General features: G+C 28.6%; 1 protein-coding gene across 1 annotated transcript; it reads right to left on the bottom strand.

Annotated features, from left to right (window-relative positions):
- Positions 1-5974: 5974 nt before the first annotated feature.
- LOC146933196 (uncharacterized) lies at positions 5975-7022 on the bottom strand. The gene is made up of 2 exons (XM_085707817.1): positions 6513-7022; positions 5975-6418 (listed from the first exon to the last, which is right to left on the bottom strand). The coding sequence occupies exons 1-2, from the start codon at positions 7020-7022 to the stop codon at positions 5975-5977; spliced, it is 954 nt and encodes a 317-aa protein (XP_085563943.1).
- Between the last annotated feature and the right edge of the window lie 9714 nt (positions 7023-16736).

Genomic DNA, 16736 nt, shown 5'->3' on the forward strand with positions numbered 1-16736 from the left:
CTTTCTCTGAGTGGAAAACACCAGTAGATGATGAAAGTTTTAGGGTTTAACCATGAATCACTAGATACAAATTATAACATATCATCAATAGCAAAAAAAGAACAAGAGATTGTGTACCTAGGTTGATGAAGGATAACCGTAGACAACGCCAACAACTATGAGAGGGTAACTACCCTCATTCCGTCTAGCTCTAGTTCTCACCAATCTTCAGAATAATTAACCGTCTAATGGGATGACGTTTAAATAGTTAAACGGCTGAGGGCAGGGACCTCTCATTGGGCTTATCTAAATGGTCCAACCCATCACGGTCCATTTAGTAACAAAAGCCCAATCACTCAAATTCATCATATAATTAGTGCTTAACACAATAGACCATAATTTATATTATGACATCAACTTATAATAATTGATTATTGTCAATCCATAATTGATTAATTAAATAATTAACCCAACAATCTCCCACTTGGATGACAATACTCAATTACTGAAAAAATAAAAAAATTCACTTGTCATAAAGAACTTAAAAATTTAAAATTACATGTATGGTCAAAGCACTAATCATTCAAAAGAGAAGTAAGCTTTAATGCTGCAGAAATTGAATCCGATAGGGAAAACAAATCATACAGATCAAAGACTCACTTTTCTAACAAATGATGAATCTATAGTGACACGTTTGAATTAAAAGGAATATGTCACTAAAGAATAGCCCAAGCATTTTAAAAAATGCTATAACAAACTCCCACTAACCCAAAATAACATAGACTTGATCAAATCATTATGAGTTACAATACTCATATATATAAGTCTGTGGTTAGTGGTTCTGCCAATGAGTTTTCAATATTACAGAAGTCCTATATCCACCTAGGTACACGAATAGTAATTACTTATAGGGATAGCCTATTAAGAGTGTAATTACATATAGTCAAAATCAATAAATGTTCTATGACATTCAATTAATCCAAGTTTTACAAAAAAAATGTGACTATGAAAATCCATAAAAGCAAAATAGGAAATTCAATAATCCCCAAATTGGATTAACATAGACACGTAGTTTAAAGAAAAATATGTGGATTAATGTGGCCACTAGAATGTCAATAACAAAAGAACATTTATGATTATCTCAAATTATAAGTACCACAAGAACACAATATCATACTCGATAGGAGTATTGATATTATACATTGTACTTACTATTTATGACCTCATAAAATGTGGAATGTTGGTAAAACAGAAGCACAATGTATATTTGCATGCCAAGAAATTATTGTGCATATTCCAACAAAATTGACTTAAGCATCCAATTATGATGCTCATTGAGATCGATAGAATTTTAACATATATCTCAATATAATAGAATGAGACTAAAGTTTAAAGTCTCTTAAGCTATGCCATATTTTATAGTGTGCACAAGAGTATATGGCAATAACAACAATAATATTGTGTACACATTTCTCTTGATCTCACATATATATATAAACAAGAGTGAGATTTCTCATTTGAGCTCATAATATATAATATTGTGTACACACTCCCACTGATCCCACATATATATAAACAAGAGTAAGTGGGATTCTCATTAGTGATCACTGATACAAAATATTATAATAATGTAATATTCAACAGTGGGATACTCAATTAATAGTGCAAGATTATCAACATAAGTGGTTATATAATTTTAGCCAATAGAGTTTCATGAACTCAACCACATATTTTGCACATGAGCATAGCAGAATTATTAACACAAGTGGTAACTCAAGAATAATATGAAACCCCATAAATACATATTTTATCAATGGCAGATATTATCAAGAATTGGGTTTCGTAGTTAACCACATATTCTGCATTTACAATTAAGGAGAACGTAAATTTTCATTTAAGAATTTTATAACACAAGATCTCCTTTTCACAATTAAAATTCCACAGAATTTTATAAACATAGTAACCGTTATATGACAGAGTATGATGATTACATAAAAATTTATCATCATATGAGTGAGATGAGTCACTAAAAATGGGATATAAGACTCTGTTCACAATTTTAATAACTCACTCAAAACTCAAACGCTACAATTATACTTACACAAATTTGAGAAACAATTAGGTTACAAGCAGCGGAAATACACAAGACTTATATTTTATTATTATTGAGGATATAAGAGAAAATAGTCATAAGCTTCCATAAGTATTAAAGAATAGCAATAACATAATTAATATCCTCAATATAAGTCTCTATTTCATATCTAAAATATGAAAACAAATAAATATATTTGTTTATGAGATATAGTTAGTTGACATGTAGAATTTTTCTCACTTGTTGAAGAATGATAGTTAAACTATCTTACCCACAAAAGGATGATTATGTTAAGTAATGTCATACCGATAAGGTATGTCCATCACGTTACAGAATACATAGCAATGATTCTCCCACTTGATAGAGAATAGACAATGATAGTTGAATTAAAAAGGTTTGAAAGATATTTTAAATAAAATATTCAACTATTTCTCTATCACAAAATGATATGTTAAGTAACGTCACACCGATAGGGTATGTCCGTCACTCACATAACAAAGGGATAGTAGCAATCCAAAATATTTATATATATAAAAAATCACATTTAGGTAGAAATTTAATTCAAAATGTAATAATATTGGATTGCAAAAAATTTATACAATTTTCTACATGTCTTTTAACAAAGTAACTTACTTATATTAATCTCATTCAAGGATCTTAACGATAATAAGTAAGAACTATATTATCACAATGTACCATTCTTATGTCTTACAAAATTTAAACATTGATAGAGTATTCTAATTATAATTGACATAAGTATATACATTTTAGGTACATTGAATAATAACAATTATATTAATAACAACACACCGATAGGGTATGACTGTTACCAATATAATGCTAATTTATTTAACAAAATTTGCATAACTGTACCCACGATAGGTGAGATTACAATTATACAAATAAATAATGTTTATGCTTAAGAGAATATGATACAATAATATCATGCATAAACAATTATACTTAAATTTACTCAACTTCGGTCATATTCAAATGATAGAAAAATGTGCTTAACAATATTTTAAATTAGCACATCATAAATATGACTTTAGAATTTCTTTTATATGAAGTAGTATAATAACAAGAGTTATTATTTGGAATAGAAGTGTGTCAAATAGTATTCTAATTTATCCAGAATAGAACTCTTAGAATAAAATTTTCAATACTCCCGCTATAAATTAGAAAGAACATAAATATAAAATGGAGCATTATAGTAAGAAAATAGTATATAACAATAGAGTTCTGTTTAAAATATTCTGAAAAAGGATTTCACTTCTATATAGGATATCATAATTGCTCAACAAAAGAGAAGAAAGACTAAATTTCTTCACATGTGCAATAATAAGCAATAAGTCACAAGAGGATAAAATAATTAAATAACAACTTACCTCGCAGAGTGTGACATTCATCCTTATACTTAGAGCCACTGAATTTTGATGACTTAACGAGAATATCTTACAATATAGTCATCTCAAAAATATTCATCAATAGAGAATAAGCAATTATAAATAAGCATATGTGAGACTCTAATTATAAATCAATATGATTTGTATAAGAATTCAGATGTAAGGATAATACATATTTCAAAAATTGCCTCCATTCTTAATAAGTTGTTTTGATAATAGTTAACAGATAAACAACAAAGAGGCTTACAAATTTTAATTCATCATTATAATTTTAGCATAAAAAATGCAATAATGCATTATTTACTATATACAAAAATACATAGTTTAACATAATTGTGATCCAAATATTTAATTGCGACAAGACACACTAATAGTATTTATCACAAAATTTAGAGTAATAAATTACGGGTCTAGATTAGAGAGTATAGCAGAAAGCATAATGTATATTAAAGAGAAATATGTCAATATTATATTCAATTAATATAAATGACATATATATACAACTCACTATACTCATTTTGAAAACAAAATATTATGAGGACCCTTCAAAACAATTTGTGACAAGAATCAAAGACAAGTGTCTTAGTTTAAATATGTTGCCAAAAGAATGACAAATTAGTGAACTTTGGATCTTTATGCTAAGAAAATATGAATTCAAGAATATCTTACATTAGAATATTTATAATGCCAAGAATATTTAAAATCGTAAAATATAAATTAATTATACTTGGCATTAAAATTGAGCCTTCTATAAATTCACAATAGTAAATATAAGAGAGAATTTTCAAAAAACCGTTTAAGCTCAAATATTGAGAATACATGATTTGAAGAGAAATTATTCTCAACGATCCTTTTAAGATTTGACAAAATTTTGAAAGCCATAAATCAAGAATAGTATAATAGTCAAATTATTCTTGACACGACAAATAATTTTGAGGGTATCAACAAATCTCAAAATATATATTAATATAGAATATTTGATGCAAGATAGGACATTTGATGCAAGAATATAAGTCTGAGTCTAAGAATTTTTCACAATTATAACACTTTAAAAAGAATAAATTTACATAAGTGTTATATTTTAGACTCAAATCTAAAGAATTCATGATTCAAAAGAACATAAGATTCTCATATTAGTATACATCAAATATTTAGAGATCTTAAAAGTAATTTAAATCCCAAATTTTAAGGGTATAAAATAAATCAAATCTTCCGAATATTTTGGGTACAAGATAAATTATATTTTTATCCCAAATTAATATAATATTTACTAATTAATTGGGGATGTAAAATCTCTCAGTGACATATTAACCTCAAGTTTGAGAGAGTGAGATTTCTCGTAGTGCCAAATAAGAATAAGAAATCTTTCCATAAGAGAATATCATATTTTAGAAAACAATTTATTCCCCAAAATTGATCAAAAAAAATAATTAATAATTAACAGGCACAAAATAATAATAATAAATTTTGAAATATTTGGCTTGACCCGGATCGGCATCTGCCGGCCTGTAACTACTCGCCGTAAGGCAACAACTTTGATTTGGTTTTTGGTGGCAGTTGATAGGGAAAAGAAGCCACATATTAATTTGGAGGATTATGAGGCTAATAGAGAGAAATCTTAGATTTTAAACTTGGTATTCCTCAAAACGAAAATAAAACCAATTTCTCACTATCTAGTTATCGTAACACTAGGATTATCATATAATGGGTTTTAATGGCAAATCTGAATTGAAACATCCAGTTTTGTTATAGGCCTAATAACCATTAAAATCAATTTGTCATTCAATCGAAAACCATTATGTCATATAGAATGAAGGATACACTGTACATATAATTTCAAGCCAAAACAGTGATACAAGATACATCGATCATAGATTTCATTCAACAAAATTGTTTAGGGCAAAATAAATCAATTGAAATCATGTGTTGTGGTAGAATTTAAATATTACGATTTAAACCACAATAACACAGCAAGATTATATTGACCATCACAGCGCATCGGTGGATGGATACATTGATTCATATATTTTCATATGATTGAATGATAGCCATAAATTGTATCTATTTGGCTCTGATACCAATTGATGAAAGTTTTAGGGTTTAACCATGAATCACTAGATACAAATTATAACATATCATCAATAGCAAAAAAAGAACAAGAGATTGTGTACCTAGGTTGATGAAGGATAACCGTAGACAACGCCAACAACTATGAGAGGGTAACTACCCTCATTCCGTCTAGCTCTAGTTCTCACCAATCTTCAGAATAATTAACCGTCTAATGGGATGACGTTTAAATAGTTAAACGGCTGAGGGCAGGGACCTCTCATTGGGCTTATCTAAATGGTCCAACCCATCACGGTCCATTTAGTAACAAAAGCCCAATCACTCAAATTCATCATATAATTAGTGCTTAACACAATAGACCATAATTTATATTATGACATCAACTTATAATAATTGATTATTGTCAATCCATAATTGATTAATTAAATAATTAACCCAACAGTAGATCGCCATTCAAAACACAAAAACCGGTAACATTAGGATCTTTCTCCATTAAACCCATTGCTTTCACCCTTACTTTCAAAATCCTTTTCCATAGACTTGATTCATACTTGGTCAAAATCCATACCGTAAAGACACACTTCCTCAATCTCACTAAACAAATGGATTGAGTTGAACTAGTATGTTTACCCCATTTAAATATTCCCATGTTGCAACTTAAATCATGAGAGCCTCTTCTAGCTTCTTTTGGTAGCCTCAACAATTTTGTTGTTCCATTCTCAAAATTGTAAGACATGATATATGGCCTAAAATAAAGACTACCTTTTATCAAGTAAGGAGAACAATCTGAGATGAAGTGAACATCTCCATTGTAAAACACTGGCATATCAAATTTTAAGCTCCTACTACTAGTAAAAAGACTTCTCTCTTTTTCCTTCCAAATACGGAATACCCTCCTTTGTTACATAAACTTTACAATCCCAATATAAAGACCACAAATCATCAGAGTTATCATAAAAAAAACTTACCAAGCAATTATCCTTGTCATCACATTCAAGGATGACTTTAAGATCTGCATCAGCACCCATATGTTGCAGTTGCTCTGGTATTGGAATTGGCATCCAAGCTTGTGTTGCCGGGTTGATGAGAAACAGTCGAACTTCCGAGTTACTAGTTTTATCACGACAAAGAATCAATCCATTGGCCGAAGATAAAATCTTAGATGATTTAGCCAAATAATCAAGAACTTCTTTAGAAACACCCGATGAATTATCTCCGGATAAATTATGTAACTCAATAATGTTGTCATTGAATCTTTGAGAAAGATTAGGTTGAATGAAAAAAGAAGGCTCATCTTTTAACAATGCATTCTGTGTTTGTCTCAATGCAAAATATGGGTCTCTTGAAAAGTTTGAAAAATACTTGTTAGTACACTTGAATTTGTAAATTACCTTTGCAGGTAACCAAGATGACATCTCAATCAAGACATCACCACATAATGATTTCTCGATCAAGTCATCACCGTTGATGGAAGCCATTCTTGTATTTGAAACAAAGAAAAATTAAAAAAGAAAGTAGAGCGAAGAAGGAGAACTTTTATTTTTGACAGAGGAAAGAAGGAGAGCTATTAGGGTTTTTGAAGTGGATGAATACTCTGAGGTATAATGTTGACATATTTATATGAAAAAGTTTTTGTTACGAAGAGTTTTTTGTTTTTTTTGAGGGGTTTGTTACGAAAAGTTGTGACCAATCGGATTTAGGAAACTAAATTCATATAGAATCTTAGTTTTAATATTTGTATTCATATCTTCATTCTAATCCTAGCTAAGAGATAATCCGATACATTTTGAATGAATCTTTATAATCCAAATATTCTGAGATATTTTCCATATATTCAAACAACACAAAATCAAAAGCAATGGACACATACAGCTAGCAAAATTCAGACATATATATGTATTTATTTTTATAGGTTTTTTTTTTGACAGAATATTTTTTATGGGTTATATATACATATTTACAGTAAATTACTTTTTAGACATTGAAGGACAGGTTTATCTAATAGATATTAACAGATCTTATCCACAAAAAATATTGAAAAAGATTCATCATTTTTTTATTGCTCACTAGCGTTTAGACGAGCTGTCCCATCTTTTTATTGCGCTAAATTTATACTATGTATAAAGAAAACTATATTTTCAGCACTTATGGGTTGGATTTTTCTTTCCAAAAATACCCTCAATTTTCAATACAAATAACACATGTAACAAATAAATAAGAATAAATTTAAATATTAAAACAAATGTAACAAACACGATATAAATATATATATATATATATATTTTCTTTTATCATTTAAAAAGTGTAACAAACTAGATGAATATATTAATACTTACTTTTTCATTATCCCAATTATACCCTTAAACCAATTTTTCTATAATAAAGATTTTTGTTGGTATCATTAGAAAAAAGAATTTAGATTATATTTTTTTTGTTATATTGTTGGTGTCATTGAAATAGATAATCATAATTAATTTGGTTTGTTATTACTTAAAAGCAACAAACATTTATATTTTTAGTTTTAATCAAAATCAAAATTTTATAAAAAAGTATTGTTCATAATTTTCAAACGTTAGTGCAATAAAAAAGAGCGGAAAGACCGGCACGTGAGTGCCCATCTTTTTGCTAGTTAAAAAAATAATATTTAGATTATATATTTTTGTTATATTGTTGGTGTCATTGAAATAGATAATCATGGTTACTTAGGTTTGTTATAACATGAAGAAAAAAAAACAAACATTTATATTTTTAGTTTTAATCAAAATCAAAATTTCATAAAAAAAAACACCGTTCATAATTTTCAAACATTAGCGCAATAAAAAGAGCGGAAAGACGGGCACGTGAGTTCCCGTCTTTTCACTAGTGAATATAAATTATATACAATAGTTTTTAAGAAGTTTTGATTAAAATTCTTGTAGAAAAAATTGATTAAAATTATATGTATAGATAACAGATATTTTTCTTCAAAAAAATAATAATAGATATTTTACACTTTCATATTGTAACAAACTACAGTTATCCTTTTCAATAGATATTTTTGATTTATTTGAAATAATTTTTTTTTCGTTACCAATATGAAATAAATTTCAATAAATTATAAATTCAAACTATATAAAATACTAGTATTTTTTTCGTAGGGAGATACAGTATTATTTGTTGAATTCTTTTTGTTTTTTTATATTGTTTTTTTTAAGGGGTTACAATATTAAATTATCTATCATATTATCTTATACTTTTTTTTTAGGAAATCATATTATCAAATACTAGTACTGTATGATACTAGTATTTTAGTCCTATAAATACATCATATTTCGTGTTTAGCCCCTTTAAAAAAATTCTTTAAACAATGATCGATCCCTAAATATGGTTTGAAATTGTAGTGGCTCTAGACATTCCTTTGGCTCTTGATGATGTGACTATCAAGAGAACATTCAATCACTCAGCTATAGTTTTGATAGATGTTGATCTAAATGGAGATGTGCATGAAAGAATCCTTGTTGAAAGCAATGAATTTGGTTTTTATATTAATGTTGAGTATGAGAAACTCTCTCTTTTCTGCAACGGATAATGTCAGATAATTGGCTATTGTTTTTAAAATGGTAAATACCATGTTCCTCCAAAAATCAATGCAAGTTTAATAGTTGTGGATAAACCCAAGGTGCATCCTGCATCTAAGCCTACTGCACCAAATACTGAGGTTTAAAAGATTGATAAAGTGATTATACGTACCCCCTGCAGGTTCAGTTCTGAATAATGTTGCTGGTTGCAGTAAAATTAAATTGTTGTAGAAGAAGAATTTATTATTACTGATATAATATTAATAAGGTCTAAGGAGGTAGTGACTAGTGTGCTTGCATTGTGGGAGACATCATAAATCATAAGGAAGAGATATTTCTTCATGTGCAACTATTATAGGTTGATGATATCTTATTTCATGCTACTGATATGGTTGAAAATTAAAGGGATGACCAACATAGCAATAGATTCCATGATATGTGTATTGTTGGCCGTTGGAGTCTCATGCATCGACAAATTTGGAGTACATTCATGATCAAACCATCTTCTAGTGGTATTGCTTCTTCCAATGTCTTTGTTTATGACAATTTTTCAAATTCTGATGTTGTTCGTGACTTGGAGATTTTACGGTAGTTTCCTTGTAAGAAAAATGATGCTAGAGAAATTAGGCATATAGCGAAGTAGCAATAAACGTCGCAAGAAAAGGGAAGTTTGAATTGTGACACTTTCTAATTTTAATCCTGAAACTTTAACAAGTTTATATACTCAAGAAATTTTTCTTGGTAAAGGTTAGACAAATACAATATTATATATTTTTTATATAAATGAATTGTTATATCAAGGACCAGAATATTTTGGATTAAACAAAGTTTATAAGCAGCTTTTTACTATGACCAGAATGTTTTGGAGAATGATTATATATATATATGAACAGAACGATTAAACAATATTTTAGATTAGTTTGAGCATGAGATGTCTTGTAGATTAAACAATTATTTTATCAAGGGCCAAAATGTTTTGGATGCAGTTATAAAATAAAATTAATTTAGCTTCTTTAGGCACCCAAAAAGATAAGTATTTCTTTATGTTAATTTTTTTTAATGTTAAATCCTAAACTTGAAAGGTAAAAAATGTGAATCTTTATTTCATAAAAAAAAAAGAATCATTCTCAAAATTCTTTTATGCTAGAATGTCTTGCTACTGCGTACCTAAGACTGAATTCAAACCCACTACATTGGCTAAGTTAAAAGAGACTCATGCCCTACTCTAAGATGGTTGTTTTCTTTCTTTTTCAATCTTCAATATGTAATATCCCATCAGCCTTGTATGCCAATTCAAATAATCATTCTCTTTCTTTCAAAAAATGAGAAGGTATTTGATGAAGTGTTGTGACATAAAATATCAAGTTTACATATTAACATTAGGAAATTAGATCCATAAAATATCTTCTAATATTTTCATTCATATCCATGCACTCATGTCATTATGTTATTTTAATTTTTTTTTTGAAGGAATGTTATTTTAAATTTTAAAAACCGATAATCGTTTTTTTGTCTTTTTTTTAATCAATTCTGATAAGTGTTTCTTTATGTTTTTTTTATCCAAATTCCTGAATCTTTTCCCAGCATTCTTTTATGCAAATAGTATCTTATCATTTAATTTATAATTTGTCAAGATCTTTTTTTTTTGGTCAAGAATTTGTCAATATCTTTACCACCGTGAATATATAGTTATATGTACCACTTATAAGTGAAAATCAATAATAAACATCAAGGTATAAGATTTGTTTTCAACAAACAAAAAAACAGTATAAGTTTTATTTATTTATTTTTTTGTTTTTTAAAGGAAGTTTTATTTACTATATTTTTAAAACAATAAATCAACATCTTTTTTTAATTTTACCATTTAGGTGTTAACGTAATTCTTTTTTTTTTTTTTGTTTCTAGAATCTGAAACAAAACAAAACAAAAAATCAAATTTCAATCAAACGCTTTCCAAGATACAAAGTATAATATTCACAAGTAAACCCTGAATTATAAAAAATTAGCTATACCTTTCTTTGTGTTCCGCGAGCTTTTAGTTTTCATGACTGGTGGAGGCATCCATTTCTTTGTATGGGAGTCATGTAATTTTGCATTTTTGTTTTAAGTTGGTGGCGGCATCCCTCTGTTAGGTGCCTTGTACTTTGTACAGATTGTGTGATTCATCACTTTAGCACACCTTGTGCGGGGTGAATAACCTATTCGGTTGAGCAATATAATCCATTTTGATTTGTTCAAAAAAATAATAAAAAATTAGCTATAACCTTTAGTAAAAAATAATAATAAAATAGCTATAAGCATTTTTTTTTTTGACAGAAAAATAGCTATAAGCATTAATTAAGCCGCGAGAGAGAAAACTATAGAAGCCATATAAAAGAATACAATCAAGGGTAGAAGCTAAGTGAACAAAAATCTGGAAACTTTGTCAAAAGAAAATAATAATCTGGAAACTTAGAAACCATGTAGATAAAGGGAGATGAAAGTAGGTATTGTAACTTACGAAGGGGACATCTTGTATTTCTTAATGCAGCATAAATTTGTAAGAAGTAAAATTTGTTTAGATTTTTCAATACTATGCAAACAAATGGAGCATATTATATTATGAATAGAAGAGTGTCACACAACAAATTAAATTTTAAAACAAAATAGTTATATGATGAACTTTTATGACTAAGTGCCTGTTTGGCATCACGTTTTCACAACCCAAACGTGGGTTTACTTTGCCAAACGCCGTTTCCCAATTTTCTGTTTTGTTTGGATGAAGGAAAAGTGGTTCTGTGAAACCACGTTTTAGATCCAAAACGCTGGTTCTGCTAAAGCTGGAATTCAAAGCTTCTGCGGCAGTGAAACGTGATTCACAGTTTTAGCTTTTCGATGACAAAGTATAGTTACCAATATACCCATATTTTTTTTCTCCAATTTCCCATGAATAAACATCTTTCTTTTTCTTCTTCCATAAAAAAAGCATCTTTCTTCTTCTTTATTACTGCACATCACTTGAAGTAGTAAGGCTCTCTTCTTTCTTTTTTGCAGATCTATCCTATTTTTTTCAGATTTGTTCTTAATTGGTGAGTGATGGAGAAATGGTAGAATGAAATAGTGAGATGGGGAAGGAGAAAGGCTAGAAGAGTTGGTGCAGTGAGACGTGGAGAAGAAGATGGAAATGGGTAGAAGTGTATTGAAGCTTCTGGAGAAATAGAAAGGGAGACGTGATAATCTCAAGAGTGACACACATTGGACTTTTTTAATTTTTTTTTAACCAAAATCAATTTTTTGCAAACTCAATTCTATCAAAATCAATTCTCACCGCCGCTATACCAAACACACACTAATACTGCTGATATAATAATAAAAGATAAACAGATAGTTTCAAAGAGAAAAAGAAATCTTATGCTTCAAACTTCAAACAAAAAAGTGTGTTGATGCCTCTCAAAGGGAAATGTATGTCTTTGTTTGTCAAATGGTCTTGAACGAAGCAACAAAGCTCTAGCATCATCATCCCCACATATCCGCATTGTGTTTGAGTAAGAGGTAAAGCAAACTTTGTTATCACATCCATGCTCACATATTTCCTCAATTTTCATATAGTTTCCATTAGTCAAGCCACAACTATAAACCTTTCTCTGAATCGAAAACACCAGAAGATCGCCTTTCAAAGCCAATGCATCAAACTGCAGAAACATCATGCAAAGAACTTGATTGTTTCTTGCTTTTCCCGCCTCTCTTTCCAGTACATTTCTTTGGTTTATGAGGCAAAACCTTAAGACGAAAGCTTTTTAGTGAAGATCCAAAACGATACTTTCCGACATGAGTAAAAGCAGTTTCTGCATCACAACGTTTTTGGAAAACGACTTTGACGCCGTTAGTCTTCGCTAACAGTTCAGTCTTTGATTCAATCAAGGGCCCAAATTTGCATAAAAGTTTGTTGAGAATAGCTATTGAAGGGATAGAATCTTTATTTTTAAATATAAGAGTCAGAGCAGTAGGAGAAGACTTCAAAGCATTATGCATTAAATCCAAATTTGGAGTAATTTCAGAAGCTGGAGAAAGATCCATTGACTCTTTGAAGACAAAAGGAGTCAAGGTGGAAAAATGAAATTGAATGGGAGAAATTAAAAAAGAAAGGATAACTATTTTTGTTTTTTACAGAAGAAAGAAGGAGAACTGTTAAAGTTTATGAAGTGGATGAATACTATGAGGTATAATGTCAACATATTTATATGAAAAGGTTTTTGTTATGAAGAGTTGTGACCAATCGGATTTAGGAAACTAAATTAATATAGAATCTTAATTTTAATATTTGTATTCATATCTTCATTCTAATCGTAGCTAAGAGATAATCCGATACATTTTGAATGAATCGTTACAATGCAAATATTCTGAGATATTTTCCATATATTATTCAAACAACACAAAATCAAAAGCAATGGACACATACAGCTAGCAAAATTCAAACATATATATATGTATTTATTTTTTATGGGTTATATATACGTATTTACAGTAAATTATTTTTTGGACATTGAAGGACTAATTTATCTAATAGATATTGACAGATCTTATCTACAAGAAATATTTAAAAAAAAATCATCATTTTTTAAATTCATCAATTTAATTCTTCTAGTGGTATTGCTTCTAACATCGTTCTTTGTTTATGACAATGTTTCAAATTCTAATGTTGCTTATGACTTGGAGATTTTACAGTAGTTTTTTTATAAGGAAAATGATGCCAAAGAAATTAGGCAGTTAGTTTATATTGATGAAGAAGAGAGACGACTGCTACTAAATATTGAAATAATGATTTTGCTGTTAGAGAAGAGCCTTTTACAAAGGTCGTGTCTAAGACCAAGAAAAAGAATATGCAGAAGGAAGTTCATTTTCATAATACTCGTTCTAGAGTAGAAAACTAGAGTAATTTAAGGAGCTTATGTTGTATGACATTTATTTTCTTGCTCTTTTCATTTAGTTTATGTTTATTTTCTTGTTTTTTCCTCCTTTCTGGGTTTGTTTTATGTCCCTCCAATTTTTTGTCGACTTGTTTTTCTTAAATGAATTTATTTTAGCTTAAAAAATGATGTACAAGGGGTGAATTTAGGTGGACTTGAAGACGTAAATTGTTTCAAAGCAAGGAAAAGTTGGTTGTAGATAGTTCTTTATTGGCATGTAACCTTGTTTTACAAGAAAACACGCTTGATAGACGGACTCACATAAATACACTTGAATTTGTGCATTGAAATGATTCTTTTGTGCGATCTTGGTACAGACTAATTGAAAAATGCTGAATCGCACGATAGCTTTTTTCGTGCTAATCACGCGAATGCTATTTCTTATGCTTATTTGACCTTATCAAACACGTTTCTCTCCATTTTTATGCTGTGTTTTCATCTTCACATCCCCTTCTCCATTTTTATTTTGCTCGTAATGCACAATCCTCGTCCATTTGAAACAATATGGTTTAATGTGAAAAGGTGAATATTTTGATTGTTTTGTGATGATAGCCACCTGCTTCTTTTCTTTTTAAGCTACAGTGCTCTGCTCCCTTGCCACTACCTACCTCTCATCTGTTTTGTGCTTCACTGCTCTGATCTCTTCCATGATTTTTGATTAAGCCATGGCAATGGGATGCAACATGACAATGGCGGTGTCAAAGATGACGGCAAGTATAGAGGTGATTTGGCGGTGGCACTAGAAATCTCTATTATATATATTTGCGCTATTTTTTTTTTAAAGTACACGTGGCAACCTATTGGTAAAAGGCGCATTTAATGTTATTTCTCATGTACATTTAATGTTATTCTCATGTACACGTAAGGTATGGTGGAGTTTATAATAGGAAAAAAAACAAACAAAATTGGAATCCAAATTAGGTAACCGAAAATGTTGTGTAAAAAGTCAGAATTTGAAATTGTTGTTTAATGCACCAATGTTTTCTTTTATGTTCACAATAAATATGAAAAAGTTTATAATAGAAACAACAATTATAATTTGATGAATTATCCTAAAATGTTATCTCTATTTTATAAGAGTATTTAATGCACATGATTTCAACCAAAAGTGATCAGAATTTTACGGAAAAAATTAACAGTATTTTACGGAAATAATGAAAAAAGAGGATTATTGTTATTTCCTTAACAGAATTTTATAGGAGTATGTTATGCATATAGTGCTTATTTCCTAATTTCCTAATAGTACATATCGCCTAACACCTCTGTCGCAGAAAAAAATTATTAAAATTAATTCATGTCATCTTTATTATAAACATTTCCCTTCCCTCAAATCAAAAAGTACACGTCTTTACATTTCACTTCTCATTTAATGCTTTTTTATTTGTTTAATTTATTTAATTTTTAAAAATTGAAATGACTAAAAAGGAATATTCTATAATTTTGTATACACTCTTATTCAAATCTCACTTTAATTGGCCTACCATTTTAATCTCCACGTTAAAAAAAATTATATTACATTGTTACTATCATCACGAAAAATCATCACTTTATTTCTCACTTTTTTTATAGAATAATTTCTCACCTTTTTTTTAAAACAAATTCCTCACCTTTTTTAGAAGTGGGTAACTTCTCATTTTAATTTGCTGTAATTTTAATCTATAAATTATGATAGGTTTTTTTTTTTTGTAGATATAGATTATGATATGTTGTGGATCACCATGTTTTATTACTCTTTTTTTTGTCAAAAAAAATTACTTTTCTTTTTTTAAAGTTGTTTTTGGTACAACATTTTTAAAGTCATTTTTTTTTGGTACAAGATTTTTAAAGTCATTTAGTAAGCAATCAATGTAATGACAATTGACACCATTTTTGGTGGGATTATTTCGTTTTTTTCATTTACAATACTACTCCTAATTACTAATTTCAATCAATGGAAATAATTACCAAATTCCTTTGATTGTGATTGTCCATCTGCACTCTTTTGCTATAAATATTGCTTACAATCCTCAATATTTTTGTCACGATATTGATACTGCTTCTCTCAATTTTTTTTTTTTTGAGGTTTTTTTGAGGATGCTTCTCTCAATTTCTAAATATCCTACATTCAAACATTTTATGTTTCTAACTATCCATTTTTTTTTTTTAAATTTTAGAGTTAATTTATTTTTTTAAAAAAATTGTCTTTAACCCAAACATTGTTTGTCAATATTTTTCACACCATATCGATATTGCTTCTCTCAATTTCCGACAATCAAACATTTTATTTTTCTAACTATCCATTTTTTTTTTCGAATTTAATATTGTTATTTTATTTAAAATTTATATTTTAGTAACTCAACTTTTTTATATTCTTATCTGCAACTTTTTGTTGTTTTTATTATGATGTTACTTCTTTGGATAAAAAAATCAGGTGTCTATATGATGATTGGACAGATTGAGGTAGTAAATATATAGTATGTTTGTGTTTGCACACATATAATTGTTAGGCTTAACCTTTAACTTAATTCTTTATTTTAAATTGATCTCATAAGTATAAAAGTTTTAATTTGATCTTTTATCTTTGTTTTTGTCAGTCAATTTGGTATTATTTCATCAATTTTAAGTCTAATTGTCCATGGAGAACCAACACCGAAAGTGGTCCATCATAAATCTTATTAGTTTTTATAATTTTAAACATTTGATCTTTTTT

Source organism: Medicago sativa, chromosome 4, assembly GCF_051527215.1.
Source record: "Medicago sativa cultivar Bolivia chromosome 4, Bolivia_mono, whole genome shotgun sequence".
Taxonomy (NCBI): domain Eukaryota; kingdom Viridiplantae; phylum Streptophyta; class Magnoliopsida; order Fabales; family Fabaceae; genus Medicago; species Medicago sativa.

Coding starts and splice junctions, on each gene's coding strand:
- LOC146933196 (XM_085707817.1), bottom strand. CDS start 7,022: ATGGCTTCCATCAACGGTGATGACTTGATCGAGAAATCATTATGTGGT. Junction 6,419..6,512: donor ATGACAAGGATAATTGCTTG/GTAAGTTTTTTT, acceptor CGTATTTGGAAG/GAAAAAGAGAGAAGTCTTTT.